This window comes from Gigantopelta aegis, chromosome 3 (assembly GCF_016097555.1).
Source record: "Gigantopelta aegis isolate Gae_Host chromosome 3, Gae_host_genome, whole genome shotgun sequence".
Classification (NCBI taxonomy): domain Eukaryota; kingdom Metazoa; phylum Mollusca; class Gastropoda; order Neomphalida; family Peltospiridae; genus Gigantopelta; species Gigantopelta aegis.
In genome coordinates this window covers 85,484,381-85,505,182 of record NC_054701.1, presented here as the reverse complement: position 1 = coordinate 85,505,182, position 20,802 = coordinate 85,484,381, and the positions used below count along the sequence as shown (strand labels likewise).

General features: G+C 37.3%; 1 protein-coding gene across 1 annotated transcript in view; it reads left to right on the top strand.

Annotated features, from left to right (window-relative positions):
* LOC121369227 overlaps positions 1 to 13,774 on the top strand; it is an 85,377-nt gene extending 71,603 nt beyond the window's left edge. Inside the window, exons 13-17 of the mRNA XM_041494174.1 lie at positions 285 to 342; positions 1,811 to 1,955; positions 4,084 to 4,241; positions 9,172 to 9,228; positions 13,314 to 13,774. Of these exons, the coding sequence (XP_041350108.1) occupies positions 285 to 342; positions 1,811 to 1,955; positions 4,084 to 4,241; positions 9,172 to 9,228; positions 13,314 to 13,494 (599 nt within the window). The 3' untranslated portion in view covers positions 13,495 to 13,774. The remainder of the gene's footprint in view (positions 1 to 284; positions 343 to 1,810; positions 1,956 to 4,083; positions 4,242 to 9,171; positions 9,229 to 13,313) is intronic.
* Positions 13,775 to 20,802: the final 7,028 nt, after the last annotated feature.

Here is a 20,802-nt window from a genome sequence, read left to right as displayed (position 1 = left end):
AATGGCTGTATATTAAACGTGTTTCTGATCATTCTTATATTTGTACTAGGTTAAATTTCATTTTATTTCCTAATATATTTTTTTTCCGTACATATGAAATTATTTGAAGACAAAATCCAGAAACACATTGAATATACAGACACTGATATTCTATACAAAAACAAATATTTAATATGTAAGTTTAATCATAGAAATATTTTATTAGTCGGAAACATCTTACAATGCAGCAAACTCAGGAATGTCTCTTTAATGTAAAATGTCATATTTATATATTGTTTTACCAGACGTCATGAAGCGACTGGAAGATGAGGAAACATTGGAAGATCTAGTTAAATCAATGAAGTGAGTACCAGCCGGTGTATTAACAGCTAAGACGGATTAAAAGAAAGGAATATTTGATTAATGACATCTTGGTACATTTTTTAACCTTGGCATTTTGCTGTATAGCATGTGGTTATTTTAAGACTTAGTGTAGATATAGAGAATACTTGCTACCACCATATAGGCCATACCTTCGAAGTAGCAGCTAGAGATCCTTTGTATGCACTTTCCTATAGGCAGGACATCATATCCCGGGGTCTTAGATATACCAGTTGTGAGGCACTAATTGAGACAAAAACAAATTTGAGGAATTGATCCTGTAACCCATCACTCCCAAGTTAGGGTTGGGACGTAGCCCAGTGGTAAAGCGCTCGCTCGATGCACGGTCGGTCTGGGATCGATCCCCGTCAGTGGGCCCATTGGGCTATTTCTCGTTCCAGCCAGTACACCACAACTGGTATATCAAAGGCTGTGGTATGTACTATCCTGTCTGTGGGATGGTGCATATTAAAGATCCCTTGCTGCTAATTGAAGTGGCGACAGCGGGTTTCCTCTCTCAATATCTGTGTGGTCCTTAACCATATGTCTGATGCCATATGACTGTAAATAAAATGTGTTGAGTGTGTCGTTAAATAAATATTTCTTTCCTTCACTCCTAAGTTAAATATCTTGCTGGGTCTGTAAAGTCCAAGCAAGGAATTTTCAGCAGCGTTATGATATTTCAAGCATCATATTATTCAGTGTAAGAGATTTAAAACTTTAAAGTTTTCAGCTTTTCTTTTAAGAATTTAAATCATTAAAACAAATTTTTTATGTATACAACATACATGTAGGTAGTCTTTTTAGTTTTGAACATACATGTAGTAGTAATTTTTCAAGTTACTGAGTAAAACAGATAAAAGAATTTAACAATAATTTAGGGCTTTTCGTTGTTATTTACCGGTACTTGCAATAATTATTTTTATTTTAGTATTGTGTTAGTGACATTTAATTTTTTTATTTAATTTAATTTTTAAAATTAATTTAAAGAATTTAAATTTAATGTTTAAAATTTAATTTAATTTTAATGTTTGTTTTTTAATGGGACTGTCCTTATTTTGCTACCATTGTAATGTGTTTCTGACTAATAAGGTCTTTTTAACGACGAAAATGTCACTTTAAATAAATGTTCTTGTTTAGAACATCAGTGTCTTTATATCCAGTGTGTTTAGAACATCAGTGTCTGTATATCCAGTGTGTTTCCAATCATCCTAATGTTTGTAGCAGTGTTTTATTTCCTGTTTCTCTATCCATTATTTCATACGTACAAAATTATTCAGAGATAAAATCTGGTTTGTGTTATTACAAACATTATACACAAATGTTCGAAACAAGAAAATATATTGCATAATATGTAATAGTAGTCGTTAAAAGGACTTTGCAGGTTGGGAACATAGTACTAACTCTGTATGCTCTCAGCAATGACTACACATGTCAGTAAATATTTCAGTGAGACGTACAAAAAGAAGTCTTGCTTTGACACCGACTACACACTGCTAGCCCCGGGCCAGGCTGTTGCGGCGAGGTGTCCACATAACGGGATGTGGTATCGAGCCAAGGTCACAGACAGCAATGTGGAAGAGGAAAAAGTTGAGGTATTTTTATACGTTTCATTTCCTGAGCATATTTTTTTCATCACTTCACACAGGATGATCAAACCTTGCATACAGGTACAACTTGGGATGGCAGTGACCTACTTTTCACGTATTACTGCACATTAAAGGAAATCCTTGTGCAGGCTATAATTAGACGGGTGTATCATGTTACATCAAACTCCAGACGGGTGTATCATGTTATATCAAACTCCTGACGGGTGTATCATGTTACATCAAACTCCTGATGGGTGTATCATGTTATATCAAACTCCTGACGGGTGTATCATATTCATCAAACTCCTGACGGGTGTATCATGTTATATCAAACTCTCGACGAGTGTATCATGTTCATCAAACTCCTGACGGGTGTATCATGTTACATCAAACTCCTGATGGGTATATCATGTTATATCAAACTCCTGACGGGTGTATCATATTCATCAAACTCCTGACGGGTGTATCATGTTGTATCAAACTCTCGACGAGTGTATCATGTTACATCAAACTCCAGACGGGTGTATCATGTTCATCAAACTCCTGACGGGTGTGTATCATCCAGACGGGTGTATCATGTTATATCAAACTCCTGACGGGTGTATCATGTTACATCAAACTCCTGACGGGTGTATCATGTTCATCAAACTCCTGACGGGTGTATCATGTTATATCAAACTCTCGACGAGTGTATCATGTTACATCAAACTCCAGATGGGTGTATCATGTTGTATCAAACTCCTGACGGGTGTATCATGTTACATCAAACTCCTGATGGGTGTATCATGTTCATCAAACTCCCGGCGGGTGTATCATGTTACATCAAACTCTCGACGGGTGTATCATGTTATATCAAACTCCTGACGGGTGTATCATGTTACATCAAACTCCCGACGGGTGTATCATGTTACATCAAACTCCCGACGGGTGTATCATGTTACATCAAACTCCAGACGGGTGTATCATGTTCATCAAACTCTCGACGAGTGTATCATGTTACATCAAACTCCCGACGGGTGTATCATGTTACATCAAACTCCAGACGGGTGTATCATGTTCATCAAACTCTCGACGAGTGTATCATGTTACATCAAACTCCAGACGGGTGTATCATGTTCATCAAACTCCTGACGGGTGTATCATGTTATATCAAACTCCTGACGGGTGTATCATGTTACATCAAACTCCCGACGGGTGTATCATGTTACATCAAACTCCCGACGGGTGTATCATGTTACATCAAACTCCCGACGGGTGTATCATGTTACATCAAACTGCCGACAGGTGTATCCCAAAAACACCTAGCAGACAAGGATATTACATGGTCATCACTAAGAACAAATCACCTTTTGCTAATCATAGGATTTTTCAAGGCACTTCAAAATTGACGAAGGAGGTGCACACCCCCATCACCCTCCTGGATCCATTCCTGCCAAACTTTTTGTCATGTTGATTAGTTAACAGCTGTACAGTGTAATAATCTAATGCGGTTGGGGGCAATGTACGGTTATCAGTATTTTCACATATACAAATCTTTATGCTGGAGAATGGGGGAGTTAATATAGCATATGCTTTTAAATGAAAAATCATTTTGTTAAAACTGTCCCTTATGTACAGGTGGGCTTTAAGGGAAGGAGAGGGTTGCAAGTCTCTCTTTCTCTCTCTCTCTCTCTCTCTCTCTCTCTCTCTTTTCTCTCTCTCTCTCTCTCTCTCTCTCTCTCTCTCTCTCTCTCTCTCTCTCTCTCTCTCTCTCTCTCTCTTTCTTTCTCGCTCTCTCTCTCTCTCTCTCTCTCTCTCGCTCTCTCTCTCTCGCTCTCGCTCTCTCTCTCTATCTCTCTCTCTCTCTCTATATCTCTCTCTCTCTCTCTCTCTCTCTCTCTCTCTCTCTCTCTCTCTCTCTCTCTCTCTCTCTCTCTCTCTCTCTCTCTCTCTCTCTCTCTCTCTCTCTCTCTCGCTCTAAATACAGAACTTCTTATTTATTTTGTGAAAGAACATACCACTTGATGCGCTACGCGGTCTCGTGGTATATATTCTTGCTCAAAATAAACTTGTGCAATAAATAGGAAGAGAAAACAACGTGTGTGAAGTTCTGGTTATGTATTACTCCTTTGGTTCATGTTGTTTTCTCACGCAGGTTTTCTTTGCTGACTTTGGTAACATGGCTTGGGTTGACGAGAGGGCGATCCGAGAACTGCAGCCCGAGTTCCTGCATCTTCCTCAGCAAGCCATAGAGTGCTTCCTGTCCGGGATAGAGCCCCCAGGTGGAGAGGAACAGTGGTCAGATGACGCGAGGTTAGAAACAGGTTTTATTATCCACATAGGGGCTGGACATAGCCCAGTGGTAAAGCACTCAGTTGATGCATGGTGAGTCTAAAATCAGTCGCCTTCAGTGGGCCCATTTGGCTATTTCTGGTTCCAGCCAGTTCACCACGACTGGTATATCAAAGGCCGTAGTATGTGCTATCATGTCAGTGGGATGGTGCATATAAAAGATCCCTTGCTACTGATGGAAAAATATAGCAGGTTTCCACTCTAAGACTATGTCAAAATGACCAAATGTGTGACATCCAATAGCCGATAATTAATGAATGTGCTCTAGTGGTGGTGTTAAACAAAACAAACAAACTGTTTTATATTATCCACATGGTACAACATAACGAGTTAATAAAAACCATACGAAGCATAACAAGTGTAATGACGTAATTTTGAGAAGCTACATCATACCATGAAATTGCTTCCCCAGTCCTAGCTCAGACTTTTAATGTGAAATATGATGTCATTTCATCGTCTCCTTCTAGTTGTGGTTGAAACATTTTGAGTCAGTCCTTGTTGTTGATTTTAAAAAAAACCCACAATAATAATATGGATAGTAAAGAAATTATTAATCTCACGTGTGAATTGTACCGATTTTACGAAACTCATGTCATGATTCATGTATTTCCCGAACAATAGCTCGGGCAATACAAAAATCCTGACTCGTTTCATAAAATCAAGCTTGTATAACAATCTCTATAAACACAGACTTCATTTAGTGCAATGGTATCATTAAGAATTATAGAAATTTCCAGACAAATATAACTCGCAATTGCCACCTGCTATGAATGTCGTGTGACATATAATCTGTTTGGTATTAAAGGCTTAGAAAGACCAAGTTTCCTTGGTTTGTGTTATTGACATGCAACCATTCAGGAATAGTCTTTGTAATGTGTATAATCGGCTTATGCAAATTAGACTACAGATATTAACTTCCAGACAGAAAGTATTCATTATTTGTAATTGTATACCGGGATTTTTCATATTTATATAATATGGAAAATGCCACCTTGAAGAAGATACAGTTTTATCCCAAATTAGGCTGTGGCTTAAATTAAGAAATTAAAAAATATACATACTATAACAAAAGAAGAGTAGATAAGGATGGCAGTGGGGTAATTTGTATCACCAAAAGACATCCTGAGGCTCTTGAAAATACCAGCAACTGAGGGATGGATGCTGGGGTTTATTTTTTATTTTTTTGGGGGGTGGGGGGGGGGGGGGGTGGAGAGCCTTGAATCATTGACTTACACAGTGTTTGTAATATACTTGTGTACATTATCCATATCCATATCCATACACACACGCATGCATGCATACATGCACACACACGCACACACACACCATATGTTCACAGATATACAAATATAGTTTTAGTGATTTAAATGTATCAAATTATTGTTTTGATCTGAGGAGAAAAGAAAGAAGAAGAAATAAATAAAAAATTCTGGTATTGATTTGCCTTTCAACTGTTGAGGTGGGCCCTGCATATTCTATCCACCACAGTTTTATAGTTGAGGAGGCACCTTTGATTATGACTGACCTTGTGTACTGGATGCTGGATTGTGTTGATGGATACATGACATTGATTTCCTGTGTAATTTATCTTCTTAGCTAAACATTCTTGGGGAAGCCACAGAAGGCATGTCACAATTTTGACATCATTGAGTTAATTATTAAAAGATTATGCATGGGATTGATTAATTTGAAAGGTTTTCTTTCTCACAAATAAATGTAAAAATAGCGATTATGATTTGTGAAACTATACAAATTAGGGACCGGCCTCAGTGGCATTGTGGTTAGGCCATCGGTCTACAGGCTGGAAGGTACTGGGTTCGGATCCCAGTCAAGGCATGGGATTTTTAATCCAGATACCGACTCCAAACCCTGAGTGAGTTCTCCCCAAGGCTCAATGGGTAGGTGTAAACCACTTGCACCGACCAGTGATCCATAACTGGATCAACAAAGGCCATGGTTTGTGCTATCCTGCCTGTGGGAAGTGCAAATAAAAGATCCCTTGCTGATAATCGGAAATAGTAGCCCATGTAGTGGCGACAGCGGGTTTCCTCTCAAAATCTGTGTGGTCCTTAACGATGTGTCTGACGCCATATAACCGTAAATAAAATGTGTTGAGTGCGTCGTTAAATAAAACATTTCTTTCTTTCTTTCTATACAAATTTGGGGTGCAACGATACAGTCAAAACCGTATTGCAATATAAGAAACCATATTGCAATATGTATTGCAATATAGTTGATATTTAAATTTAATATTTATGGGGGTTGTTTTTTTAATGAAAGCAGACAGCATAAACTTTGATCATAAACATCAAACGCATCATAATAAACATCAAACACGTCAGCGTTTCTTTGATGGTCAGTTGCTAAATAATTGTTGCATGCATTTTTAAGGCATAAAACTTAACATACATGTAGCTAGTTTGAGTTAAATAAGTAATACTAAGTATATAAATTGAAATATTTGTTATATTGATTCCATCATAGACCTAAATGATTATATAAACCACGACATTTATTAGCATAATGTTCTTCTTGGTCATTTTAATTTTTTAACACAATACTAGTCTACAAGAACACCGGTGTGATAGTGTCGAACTGTTTATAAATTGTCACATTTGGAAATCCTTAACGTACATATTGAGTCACAATGTTTCAGCAGATCAACCGAGGTTATTGGCCGAGGTGTTTTGAACAATCGGCCAAAGTATTCCGAGTTCAGGAAAAAAAACAGTACCGGCCTCGGTGGTGCAGTGGTTAAGCCATCAGACTACAGGCTGGTAGGTACAGGGTTCGCAGCTCGGTACCGGCTCCAACCCAGAGCGAGTTCTTAAGGGTTCAGTTGGTAGATGTAAGGCCACTACACCCTCCTCTCTCACTAACCACTAACCAACTAACAACTAACCCACTGTCCTGGACAGACAGCCCAGATAGCTGAGGACAGTGTGCCTTAATTAAGTTGAAAGGAAAAGGGGAAAAACAGCGAAGTGTGATTCTCACTTGTTGGTTTATTTCTTTGAAGATGATAGCCGTAGCCGTATTCCAACATAAATGAACAATTAATAATGATGTGTAAGTAACAAAACATTTATTTATAATTGTCGTTAACTGGTTATTTTTATTTGACTTTGTTGGATGTTTTGTTTAGAAGTTAGAACTTTGTATGCCAACAAGTAAGCCGACTACGCTTGACGTGATTGTTACTTTTCTTGTCATCACCAATTAATAAAATGATGTGGTTTTTGTTTGTTTGTTTGTGTGTTTGCCTATTTCAAGTCAAATAAGATACAAGGAAAAAATAGTGTGTATACTATAAATCGCGATACGCAAAACTGTACCGCAGTTCGTATCGAGCTGATCAATTATCGCGGTTTCCCGGTATACCGGTTTATCGTAGCAGCACTAATACCAATACATCTTTAATCCTAATACTTTTAAAATTTATCATTTAAAAAACTTCTTCCATTTTATTTACAGTAAATATATTATTCTTTGTCACACAAATATTCCTGTTTAAAAAAGTATAAAAATTTAAGCTCATGGGCAGAAATACAGTGCAGTTTCCCATTTTAAACCCACAGGCTTCATTTCACGTTGGCTTATAAATATGGAAAATTCTGGTACCTGGTAAACATTTATTAAATAGGTTGAAAATTGCCACCTGTTATTTGTTATTGAAATGCCTGAGTCTACAATTTGTGTAACAAGGTGATGGGATGTAGGCTTGTAGTTCAGGCGGCAGGAGTCTAGCTCAGTTGGTATAGCGCTCGCCTGAGGTGCTTGCATCGAAGGATTGAATCACCGCAGTGGACCCATTCTCTGATTGGGTTTTTGCCCATCCCAACCAGTGCATCATGACTGGTATATATCAAAGGCTATCTCCTGTGTATTGGAAAGTGCATATAAAAGATCCTTTAATTGCTACTAATAGAATAATGTAGCAGCTTTCCTCTAAGACTCTATGACACAATTACCGAATGACATCTCAGAGCCAATGATTAATAAATCAGTGTGCTTCAGTGGTGTCTTTAAACAAAACAAACTTTAACTTTTTGATGTAGCTTGGTGGTAGAGCACTCACCTGAGGTGTCATGGGTACTAGGATCAATCAATCAAGGTGGACCCTTTGAGTTTTTCCTCATTCAAACCACATGTTGTGCCCCATGACTGCTATATATCAAGGGCCATGATATGTGCTGCCCTGTCAATGGGAAACTGAAGATAAACATCCATTGCTCCTCACTGGTAAGAATAGGCTCAGTAGCACATTTGGTAGAAGTAGTTTTTCTCAAGTGTCTAAACGACTATATCAGACACCAAATAGCCAAAGTTTAAAATGTGCTGAGGTAGCATTAAACAAACATTATTTTTCTTTGATCTCCAGGACATGTGCTTATAAAACGTCTTAAGAGTCCAGACTCAATTGCTAATGACATCACACGCATACCATTTGTATGTCGTCATGACATTAGTGTCTCAGACTATTAGAGTCTCAAGTCTAGACTGAAAGTTTTATAAGCACACAGATCACGAATATTTGAACCAAACAATAAAATATTTGTTTAGTAACACCCCAGCATTTTGTTTAATCATTGAATATTGATAAGTGGAATTTGTTTTGCCAGATAATTTCAAAATAAACCTGCTACAATTTGTTTTAATTTTTATTTAGCAACAAGAATAACTCTTTATTCAATTTTCAATTATTTGCTAATTTTCCAGGTTGGTTGGACAATCATCAAATGGTTAATTTTCCACAATTTATACATGGCTGTAGAAAAAAATAATTGAAAAGGGATAGTTATATAACTCAAAATAATCTTTTTAATGGCTTGTTTTTATGTTAAAATACTAATATAATTAATTAATTTTGTACATTTCTTTAAAATTCCAGAAATTATTTTCACACGTTGGTTGATGGGAAGATAATGGTGGCCTTCATCAAGTCAAGGTGAGATAACTCTGTTCTCCCTAGTACCTACCACAAATTAATTTAGTTGAGCCTGTCAAGGATGAAAGTTAAACAAATAAGACACAACAATTCATGAACATAATTTTGTCACAAATATTGTTATCTAATCCGAAAACCCATTAAAAACAGACATTTTCTTGGTCCTGTGGATGAATAAATACACAACAATTCATGGACATAATTTTGTTACCAAATATTGTTCTGCTAAATACATTGTGTAAAATTGCAGGTACATGAATGCCACAAACAAGCATTCACAAGACACGTAAACATGGCACAGACATACATGTACATATATCAGACCATCATATTGTACTTGCACATTCATAAGACACATAAACATGGCACAGACATACATGTACATATATCAGACCATCATATTGTACTTGCACATTCATAAGACACATAAACATGGCACAGACATACATGTACATATATCAGACCATCATATTGTACTTGCACATTCATAAGACACATAAACATGGCACAGACATACATGTACATATAGCAGACCATCATATTGTACTTGCACATTCACAAGACACGTAAACATGGCACAGACATACATGTACATATAGCAGACCATCATATTGTACTTGCACACTCACACATTGCACACATTTGTATGCATATACAATTATTATGGACACATTCACAAACTGGTATTACATAAACAATACGCTCGCTTGATGCGCGGTCGGTTTAGGATCAATCCCCGCCAGTGGGCCCATTGGGCTATTTCTCGCTCCAATCAGTGTACCACGACTGGTACTATTTTATATACACTGTGTCATTGATAGTACAGTACATACCATATCTTTTGATATACCAGTTGTGGGGAACTGGTTGAGATTAGAGTCTCCACGAGTACTCGAGTACTCGGGTACGGGTCGAGTCTAGCAAGACTCGAGTCCTTTCACAGGACTCAAGTACCCGTGCAAAGAAGAGCACTCTCATTTAATTCTATTGTTTTTACATCATTTTGCCATATGTTAGCTGCCGGTTACATTACACGGCTATGAGACACCAAGGGAAAACAAAAGTCAAATGTGTGGAATACAATGGCATGATTTGGCATCCATGTTCAGAACTGGAATTGAGATGCATAATGCTATTTTACTTTATTCCTTTGTCTCATTATCATCTAGTGTATGTATCAGGTACTCTGGTCTGGGTCGGGTTTGACATTCGAGCACTCGAGACCAATATTTTCGACTCGTGGAGGCCCTAGTTGGAATGGGAGAAACAACAGTCTGAGAATGGGTCTACGAAAGAGGTTTGATCCTTTAACCAAAGTGCCTTAGGCAGGCACTCTACTGAGTGAGTTAGATCCTGTCACTTGTTGCTAGTATGTGTCAATATTATCAACTGTTTGACAACCAATAGCAAAGGATTAATTTAATGTTTTCTGGTGGTGTTGTTACCAGTAAAACAAAATAAACTCATAACTTTGAAACACATGGTCATTCTAGCCATTGCACCATGACTGGTATATCAAAGGTCGTGGTACATGTGTATGTGCCGTCCCGTCGTGGATCGATGATGCATATAAAAAATCCCTTGCTGCTACATGACATTGTGTAATTAACAAATGTAGCAGGTTTCCTCTATATATCACAATTACCAAATATTTGACATCCAATAACCAATGATTAATAAATCAATGTGCTCTAGTGGTGTTGTTTAACTTTGAAACTCATGAATTTACCCTCTTTTTGGGGAATCTTTTTTTAATTCTACCCAGAATTAAGTTCAAAGTTTCTAAAACATTTTGATTTCTATACACTTTTAAAATATACTTACCTTGATAATTATATTGTGTAATACTTTTTCCCACAGCTCTTTACACTGTGGTTTTACATAATTATATAAATAATATTTGCTTACCGTATATGCAAATATGTTCGCGAATAAAATATACTGCGAACATGTTGATAGCACCGTGAATTTAATTACGCGCGAACTTATTTCTGATTTGGTATAATTTTCATGGATACATTAGAAATTATTTACTGTATAATATATAGTCTTATCTCTACACGCCCAACCCATATCAGAATCAAGCAGAGGTCCCCAAGGGTCCCGTGATTCTGTAAACCTGCCTGGTCACGTGGATTTGATCGAAGTGACACAGTTGCGCGTAAGTCTGTTGTTACGTAACCTCAGTTTTGTTTGTTTTCTTTGTAACCTTGAATGGAAGTTTTGGCGTACCACCAATAATTAAAAGTTATTTCTTCTGATATTTATGTTTTTCAATTTTTTGTATCGCATGTGCGTGTTCCATCAATAACATGTCTTATCAGACATACATACAACATTGACGTCTCGCTGATAGCATGCGCATGAAATCGTCATTGAAAAGAGTTTGGCAAATGAAATATGGGTAATTTTGATTTTATTATCGGGGGACACAGTCGCGAAAATAATTCCTCACGAAAATGTAAAATGAAAACCTGATCGCGAATTATTTTAGCCGCGAAAATATTTGCATATATGGTATACTAAACACTTGTCTGACACCCAATATCTGATGAGGTATATCAATAAACATGCACACTATATACTAAACACTTGTCTGACACCCAATATCTGATGAGGTATATCAATAAACATGCACACTATATACTAAACACTTGTCTGACACCCAATATCTGATGAGGTATATCAATAAACATGCACACTATATACTACACTTGTCTGACACCCAATATCTGATGAGGTATATCAATAAACATGCACACTATATACTAAACACTTGTCTGACACCCAATATCTGATGAGGTATATCAATAAACATGCACACTATATACTACACTTGTCTGACACCCAATATCTGATGAGGTATATCAATAAACATGCACACTATATACTACACTTGTCTGACACCCAATATCTGATGAGGTATATCAATAAACATGCACACTATATACTACACTTGTCTGACACCCAATATCTGATGAGGTATATCATTAAACATGCACACTATATACTACACTTGTCTGACACCCAATATCTGATGAGGTATATCAATAAACATGCACACTATATACTACACTTGTCTGACACCCAATATCTGATGAGGTATATCAATAAACATGCACACTATATACTAAACACTTGTCTGACACCCAATATCTGATGAGGTATATCAATAAACATGCACACTATATACTACACTTGTCTGACACCCAATATCTGATGAGGTATATCAATAAACATGCACACTATATACTACACTTGTCTGACACCCAATATCTGATGAGGTATATCAATAAACATGCACACTATATACTACACTTGTCTTGACACCCAATATCTGATGAGGTATATCAATAAACATGCACACTATATACTACACTTGTCTGACACCCAATATCTGATGAGGTATATCAATAAACATGCACACTATATACTAAACACTTGTCTGACACCCAATATCTGATGAGGTATATCAATAAACATGCACACTATATACTACACTTATCTGACACCCAATATCTGATGAGGGGCGGGACGTAGCCCAGAGGTTTGGGATCGGTCCTCGTCGGTGGGCACATTGGGCTATTTCTCACTCCATCCAGTGCACCACGACTGGTACATCAAAGGCCGTGGTATGTGCTATCCTGTCTATGGGATGGTGCATATAAAAGATCCCTTGCTGCTAATCGAAAAGAGTAGCCTATGAAGTGGCGACAACGGTTTTCCTCCCTCAATATCTGTGTGGTCCTTGACCATATGTCTGACGCCATATAACCATAAATAAAATGTGTTGAGTGCTTCGTTAAATAAAACATTTCCTTCCTTCCCAATACATGATGTGTATTTTTGTGCTGGTGTGTGGTTAAACATTCATTCATTCATTCATCCATCCATCCATCCATCCATCCATCCATTCATTTATTCATTTGTTCATTCATTCATTCATTCATTCCATGTACTTAACTTTTCTGACTCCCAATAGCCAATGTATATCTTTGTGCTGGGGTGTCGTTAAACATTCATTCATTCATTCATTCATTCATTCATTCATTCATTCATTCATTCTTTCTTTTATTTTCTTTCAGATCATGGAGTGGCTGTCTACATGTTGATCTGTATGACACAGAAAGCACAGAAGATCTCAATATCCCCGACGCCCTTGTTGCTGCTGGTCACGCGGCCAAGATCGGCTCAAAGAAAGTGAACACGTTTCATCAATCAAGAAACACTTCGACAAAGAGGAAAATGTTATTGATGCCTGGGTGAAACGACATGTTAAAAACATAGGGCAGATTTTACAAAGCCTGCAGGGCTTCTAGAATGTTTTTAAAATCCACTAGCCATGGGATCAGTGATTTTAAACATTTACTAGCCACAATTAAACATCCACTAGCCCTACATTACTTTTTACGTTAATACAATTCTATTAAATGATAGCAATAATTGGATAGAGCTTAAAAACACTAACATTGGGGGGTTGGGGCGAGGGAAGGATATTCATATTTATAAGATAGTCTTAACTGCAACATTTGATAAAAAAAAAAAAATCACTAGCCATTGGGCATGGCAATAGTAGTTATTTACTTGCCCAATATTGAATATCACTAACCATGGGAGTGGGCCTACCATAATCTAGAAGCACTGGCCTGTTTTTCTTAAAGGCAGGTGTTTCAGCATTGTGTCTGTAACTAGTTACACATGTGTAAGAAATAAACAGGTTTTGCAAATTCGGCCCATAAAATGTATCAAGTGCCTCTTGATTAGACTTTTCCAAGGTATTGTAAGTTTGAATACATGTGCCTAAAATTAATGTCGTAAATTAACAAAAGTCTATGCCGTAGATTTTCTTTGTTGTATTACTCTGTCTTATCAAAGAAATATTGATTATTTTTGTTGATTAAAGCCGTTCAAAGTTATTTCTAAAAATTTTAAAATATATTTTGTGGATAAAGTTTTGTAAATATTTTTATTTGCAGCACAATTAACTATCAAATTTCTGTTGGAACAAGATTGTTTGCACCAATGAAACTGGTATATTGTGATTAATATAGTAAGTTAATTTACAGGTAGCCAAATACCTGCTATCACCATTATGAAAGTGGAGTTAAATACATTTTAATTTTCTGACCCTTCATTCTGACGGGGCGTGACGTAGCCCAGTGGTACAGCGCTCACTCGATGCACGATTGGTGTGGGATCGATGCCTGTCGGTGGGCCAATTGGGCTATTTCTCGTTCCAGCCAGTGCACCACGACTGGGTATATCAAAGGCTGTAGTATGTACTACCCTGTCTGTGGGATGGTGCATATAAAAGATCCCTTGCTGCTAATCGAAAAGAGTAGCCCATGAAGTGGCGACAGTGGGTTTCCTTTCTCATTATCTATGTGGTCCTTCACCATATGTTTGATGCCATATAACCGTAAATAAAATGTGTTGAGTGCGTTAAATAAAACCTTTCTTTATTTCTTTCTTCATTTTGACAGAATAATAACAGAATGCACTGTTTTATTGTCTGATGCTCATTTTGCTGTTAAAAATATTTTTCATGAGTAAATTTTGTTTTGTTTTTAGTATACATAATTTGGGGTGGGAGTTAAAAAAAATTATTATTAGCTGCTGAAAAAAACTTGGTTTTAAAAACCACTTAATAAATCATGTTTTGGCTAACTGGATGAGTTGTTCCCAGGATTACTTCTGTACCATAATCAGAATTACTGGCCCCAAGATTAATATCGAGATTCAATGGGCCGAACTTACGAAGCCTGTTTTTTCTTAAATGCGGGTGTTTAAGCATTGTAAATACATGTAGATACGCGCGTGTAAGTCATAAACAGTCTTTGTAACTTAGGTCCATTATGTTTTTGTTTTTATGTCAAATCTTGTTTTATTACACATTCCCAGACTCTTGTATATTGGTGCATTGATATCAACATCATACTTAGATTGAATTAATGTAGTGTATATCATAAACACTTAAATGTTTTGCAACATATAGATATTAAATTGCAAATTATTTTACTTTCTGTCTAGATCTGCCCATTGGGTGATTTCTCGTTCCATCCATTGTGCCATGACTGGTATATCAAAGGCTTTGGTATGTGTTATCCTGTCTGTGGTATGGTGCATATAAAAGATCCCTTGCTACTAAGACTATATGTAAAAATTACGAAATTTTTGACATCCAATAGCCGATGATTAATAAATCAGTGTGCTCTAGTGGTGTTGTTAAACAATACAAAAGTTTAAGTTTTGTTTTGTTGTTAATGCAGATTTAAGAGGCACTGTGCATTTATAAGAAGAATCTCATTTTTGCCTATTTTTGCATTTATTTTAATTTGACACCCAATAGCCAATGTATTATCCATACTGGGGTGTCATTAAACATTCATTCATTCATTCATTCATTCATTCATTCATTCTTGTTTTGCCTTGACATAGACAAAAGGTGAGATATAGGTATTTTCCAGGGACTTTACATATACATGTAGCTCCAGCATTAAATCTTTGTGTTCAGCTCCATTTGTCACAAACTACGAGTCCTAGATCAGTGAAACTTGGTTTATAGTTACATCTATGAATGTCCATCACAATACTTGTGTCAGCAGTTTTAAGGTACTAATTTTTATTTTTATTTAAAATACATTAGTGTTCATCTCCAATTCATTTTTGCTGCCAGATTTTTTCTACTTTTTGGTGCGTTTTTGTTTTGTTCTGGTCAAACCTCTATTGAGTATGTATTAATGATGTGTCTCATAAGACAGATGGCTGAGATGATTTTTGCAGTGTAGTAAGATAGTCTATAAGACACTGTTTAATAGATGTGGTCATCTGTTAATATTTGGCTACCTGGTAGTTTAATTTGTAAACCAAAAACTATTTGCTAAAAAAAAAAAAATTGTTTTTTAATTGAAATATTTAATTACAAATGGATCCTTTGAAAATGATACCTTAAAATGTAACAAAGGCATTATACCTGAAAACACTACACTGGCTCATATTTTATATTCATATCTGGAGTCAGTCTGTTTGGAGGATACATTGTTTTAAACACTCAGATATAACCATATATGACCACATATGAAGCACTTTAATAGTTAAGCAAGAAACTGAGCTTACTGGTAAATCAAAAATACTCTGCTGTGTTACAGTGGGACCAAGTACCTTCATAATACAAGTATGCATGTTGTGAAGCATATTTTAAATGGGGTTTCATAATCATTAATACATTATGATCATTTATATTTTGCAAGTTTATTATTGTATGTATCATTTCAAAATATGCTTTGACAGGGGAGAACTCGAGTTGTTTTTAATTTGGAATTTTTATTATTATTTAATTATTATTGTTTTCTTTTTTTTCACATTTGTTTTCTTTTTCTTTCATTTTACTTTTATCAAATGGAAGTGAACAAGCATTTGAACAGATATGATACTATTGTCTTTGTACATTTGTTCATTTATGGTTTTTATTGTATGTTATTGTGAAGATAAAAAGTTTGTATAAACATAATTAGTATGTGATTTGTTATTCCCTGAGAGAAAGGTTCAAGAGATATATCTAAGGCTCCATAGTCAGTATTTTCAAAGACTTGCTTTTAATAGTATAAACTGATTGGACAGTATTGAAGCTGCATTTACTGGGTCCACCGGCCTCTGTGGCGTCGTGGTTAGGCCATCGGTCTACAGGCTGGTAGGTACTGGGTTCAGATCCCAGTCGAGGTACGGGATTTTTAATCCAGATACAAGACTCCAAACCCTGAGTGAGTGCTCCACAAGGCTCAATGGGTAGGTGTAAACCACTTGCACCAACCAGTGATCCATAACTGGTTCAACAAAGGCCATGGTTTGTGCTATCCTGCCTGTGGGAAGCACAAATAAAAGATCCCTTGCTGCTAATCGGAAAGAGTAGCCCATGTAGTGTCGACAGCAGGTTTCCTCTCAAAATCTGTGTGGTCCTTAACCATATGTGTGATGCCATACAACCGTAAATAAAATGTGTTGAGTGCATAGTTAAATAAAACATTTCTTTCTTTACTGGGTCCACCGGCATCGTGGTTAGGCCATCGGTCTACAGGCTGGTAGGTACTGGGTTCAGATCCCAGTCGAGGCATGGTATTTTTAATCCAGATACAGACTCTAAACCCTCAGTGAGTGCTCCACAAGGCTCAGTGGGTAGGTGTAACCACTCGCACCGACCAGTGATCCATAACTGGTTCAACAAAGGCCATGGTTTGTGCTATCCTGCCTGTGGGAAGCACAAAGAAAAGATCCCTTGCTGCTAATCAGAAAGAGTAGCCCATGTAGTGGAGACAGCGGGTTTTCTCTCAAAATATGTGTGGTCCTTAACCATATGTCTGACACCATATAACTGTAAATAAATGTGTTTAGTGCATCGTTAAATAAAACATTTTTCTTTACTGGGTCCACAAAGGAAGATAGAGATGTATTCTCTTAAGTTTCAACATATTAAACATACAAATTTATTAATAATTACATAATCATCTTTGCATAATTAACTCAAGAATACCAAAATTGTAATTTGGTAATACTGCCATAACACCCCACACACACACACACACACACACTCCCACCCCATGTCTTAAGGAAGACGGTTACTGTACACACACACACACACTCCCACCCCATGTCTTAAGGAAGACGGTTACTGTACACCCCACACACACACACACACACACACACACCCCATGTCTTAAGGAAGACGGTTACTGTACACCCCACACACACACACACACACACACCCACCCCATGTCTTAAGGAAGACGGTTACTGTACACCCCCCACACACACATACACACACACACACACTCCCACCCCATGTCTTAAGGAAGACGGTTACTGTACACCCCCCCCACACACACACACACTCCCACCCCATGTCTTAAGGAAGACGGTTACTGTACACCCCACACACACACACACACACACTCCCACCCCATGTCTTAAGGAAGACGGTTGCTGTACACCCCACACACACACACACACACACACACACACCCCATGTCTTAAGGAAGACGGTTACTGTACACCCCACACACACACACACACACACACTCCCACCCCATGTCTTAAGGAAGACGGTTGCTGTACACACCCCCACACACACACACACACTCCCACCCCATGTCTTAAGGAAGACGGTTGCTGTACACACCCCCCCCCCACACACACACACACACACTCCCACCCCATGTCTTAAGGAAGACGGTTACTGTACACCCCACGAATCTGGTAAGTGGGGTTAACAGTTAACTCTGGCCCTCTAGGTGGCAAGCCCTGACGTCATCTTCCTCTGTAGACGTCTCCCAATTCTTATCATCTTTGCCCCGAAAAGAGTTGAGACCGTCACTGGGTGGGGGGGATCCAGGCTGAAGACAGCGGGGGCGGACAGGTCTGTTCGCAGTTACTGATTTCAATACAATCGAAATTGGCGGATATAAAAAAACGATGAATCTGATCGCTGTCTTAAGGCAAGACTTTTAGAAAAGCAGGGCGTATGTTTATTTTGTTGGGGAAACAATAGAAGTCTTGCTAGGGCAGAAAACTTGGGATAGTCCCTTTAAAATAGGCCTACATATTTTGTTCGTCTTTTAAATAACATATATTACGACACTGCCACCCCCACCCCCCCCCCCCCCCCCCCCCGACACACACACTTTAAGAGTTGATGAATGTAGTCATTGGTCAATAATTATATTTGTTTCCTTTAAAGATAAGAATGAATTAATGTTTAACGACACCCCAGCACGAAACAATGCATCAGTCAAACATGGTAAATGCTAAAATGACAAATATAAGAAAGACTGAACACAGACCAATTATACATGCACACACGAATTCGTTTTATTTGCAGCATATTGAAAAAAATTTACACACTACAGTAGCTAATATATAACAATAGTATTCGGTAAAAATATACATTCTATTTTTGTTCAGTGTTATTTGCAATAATGTACAGAGTAATACTTAAAACGAATACAAAAATGCTATATGTTAGTATTAATAATGAAATATTTAAAGTGAAAAAACGAAGTAAAGTGTAACCGAAACACTACATACAAACGTTCACATCATCCATCATGCTTATAATTTTCACTCCGTGTAGTAACGTACAACCAAACCTGTGTTGAACAGGCACCTACATAAATATCGGTTCAGGTGGATTTCGTTACATTAATTATAAATAGTTTACAGACGGTAGCTTTAAATGATTTAGGAAAATAATAAGTCGGCTAGTACAGACTCTGAGCCGTAGCTAGGATTTTTAATTTTTTTTTTTTTTTTTTTTTGAGGGTGGTGGTCAGATTAATTCTTGGAACAAACGAGCACAACTAAAACTTAAATGGTTAAGAAGAGGATTTTCTGTAAGTTTCTATTATTTTTACCGCTAGCTACGGCCCTGAGACTGGTATACCAAAGGTCGTGGCATGTGCTATCCTATCCGTGGGAAAATGCATCTAAAAGATCCCTTGTTATTAATGGGAAAATGTAGCGGATTTCCTCTCTAAGACTATATGTCAAAATTATCAAATCATGACATCCAGTGGCTGATGATGAATAAATCAATGTGCTCTAGTGTTCTCGTTAAACAAAACAAACAACGGTTTCTTTTTCTTAAGACGGAAAGAAATGAAAGAAATGTTTTATTTAACGACGCACTTAACATTTTAATTACGGTTATATGGCGTCAGACATATGGTTAAGGACCACACAGATATTGAGAGAGGAAACCCGCTGTCGCCACTTCATGGGCTACTCTTTCCGATTAGCAGCAAGGGATCTTTTATATGCACCATCCCACAGACAGGATAGCACATACCACGACCTTTGATATGCCAGTTGTGGTGCACTGGCTGTGACGAGAAATAGCCCAATGGGCCCACCGACGGGGATCGATCCCAGACCGACCGCGCATCGAGCGAGCGCTGTACCACTGAGCTACGTCCCGCCCCCTCTTAAGACGGATGGCTGCATATATGAGGTGGTCGCATAGGCGAATCTGACTAAATACTAATAACATGCCATTATTTCTAGTTATGTAGCCACAATATCTCAGGAGGAATTGTATGTTTTCATTTGAATTATTAAAAACTATTCACACTTAAAAACTTGGCGTTGGACTATACACCCTTCGAGTGCATGCAGAATACATTAAAAACATTGAACACTGACAACAGACTCAAATAAACACATATAGGATAAAAGACCAGTCGTAATAACCTTTAGACGCGTTTTTTTGCCCTTCTTCCATAGTATGTATTTTCTGAAGCCCATGTTGAAGAATGGCTATTGGCCATTATCTACACTTCTACAATTATGACGTGAAATCAGTAGCCAGGTAACCAAACCAACAAGACTAAAGGTGAGAAAGTTTAATTATTAAAAACACTACACGAAACTGGAAAGAAAAACGAAAGAATGAGCATGACAAAAAAGAAATAATGCAATATAAGTCTTTTAAAAATCCAGGTAAATCCTATATCTTGTATTAAAATCGATGATGTGGATGGAATGGTAAAATGAATGAATTGTAAATCACTTAGTGCGAACTATTTT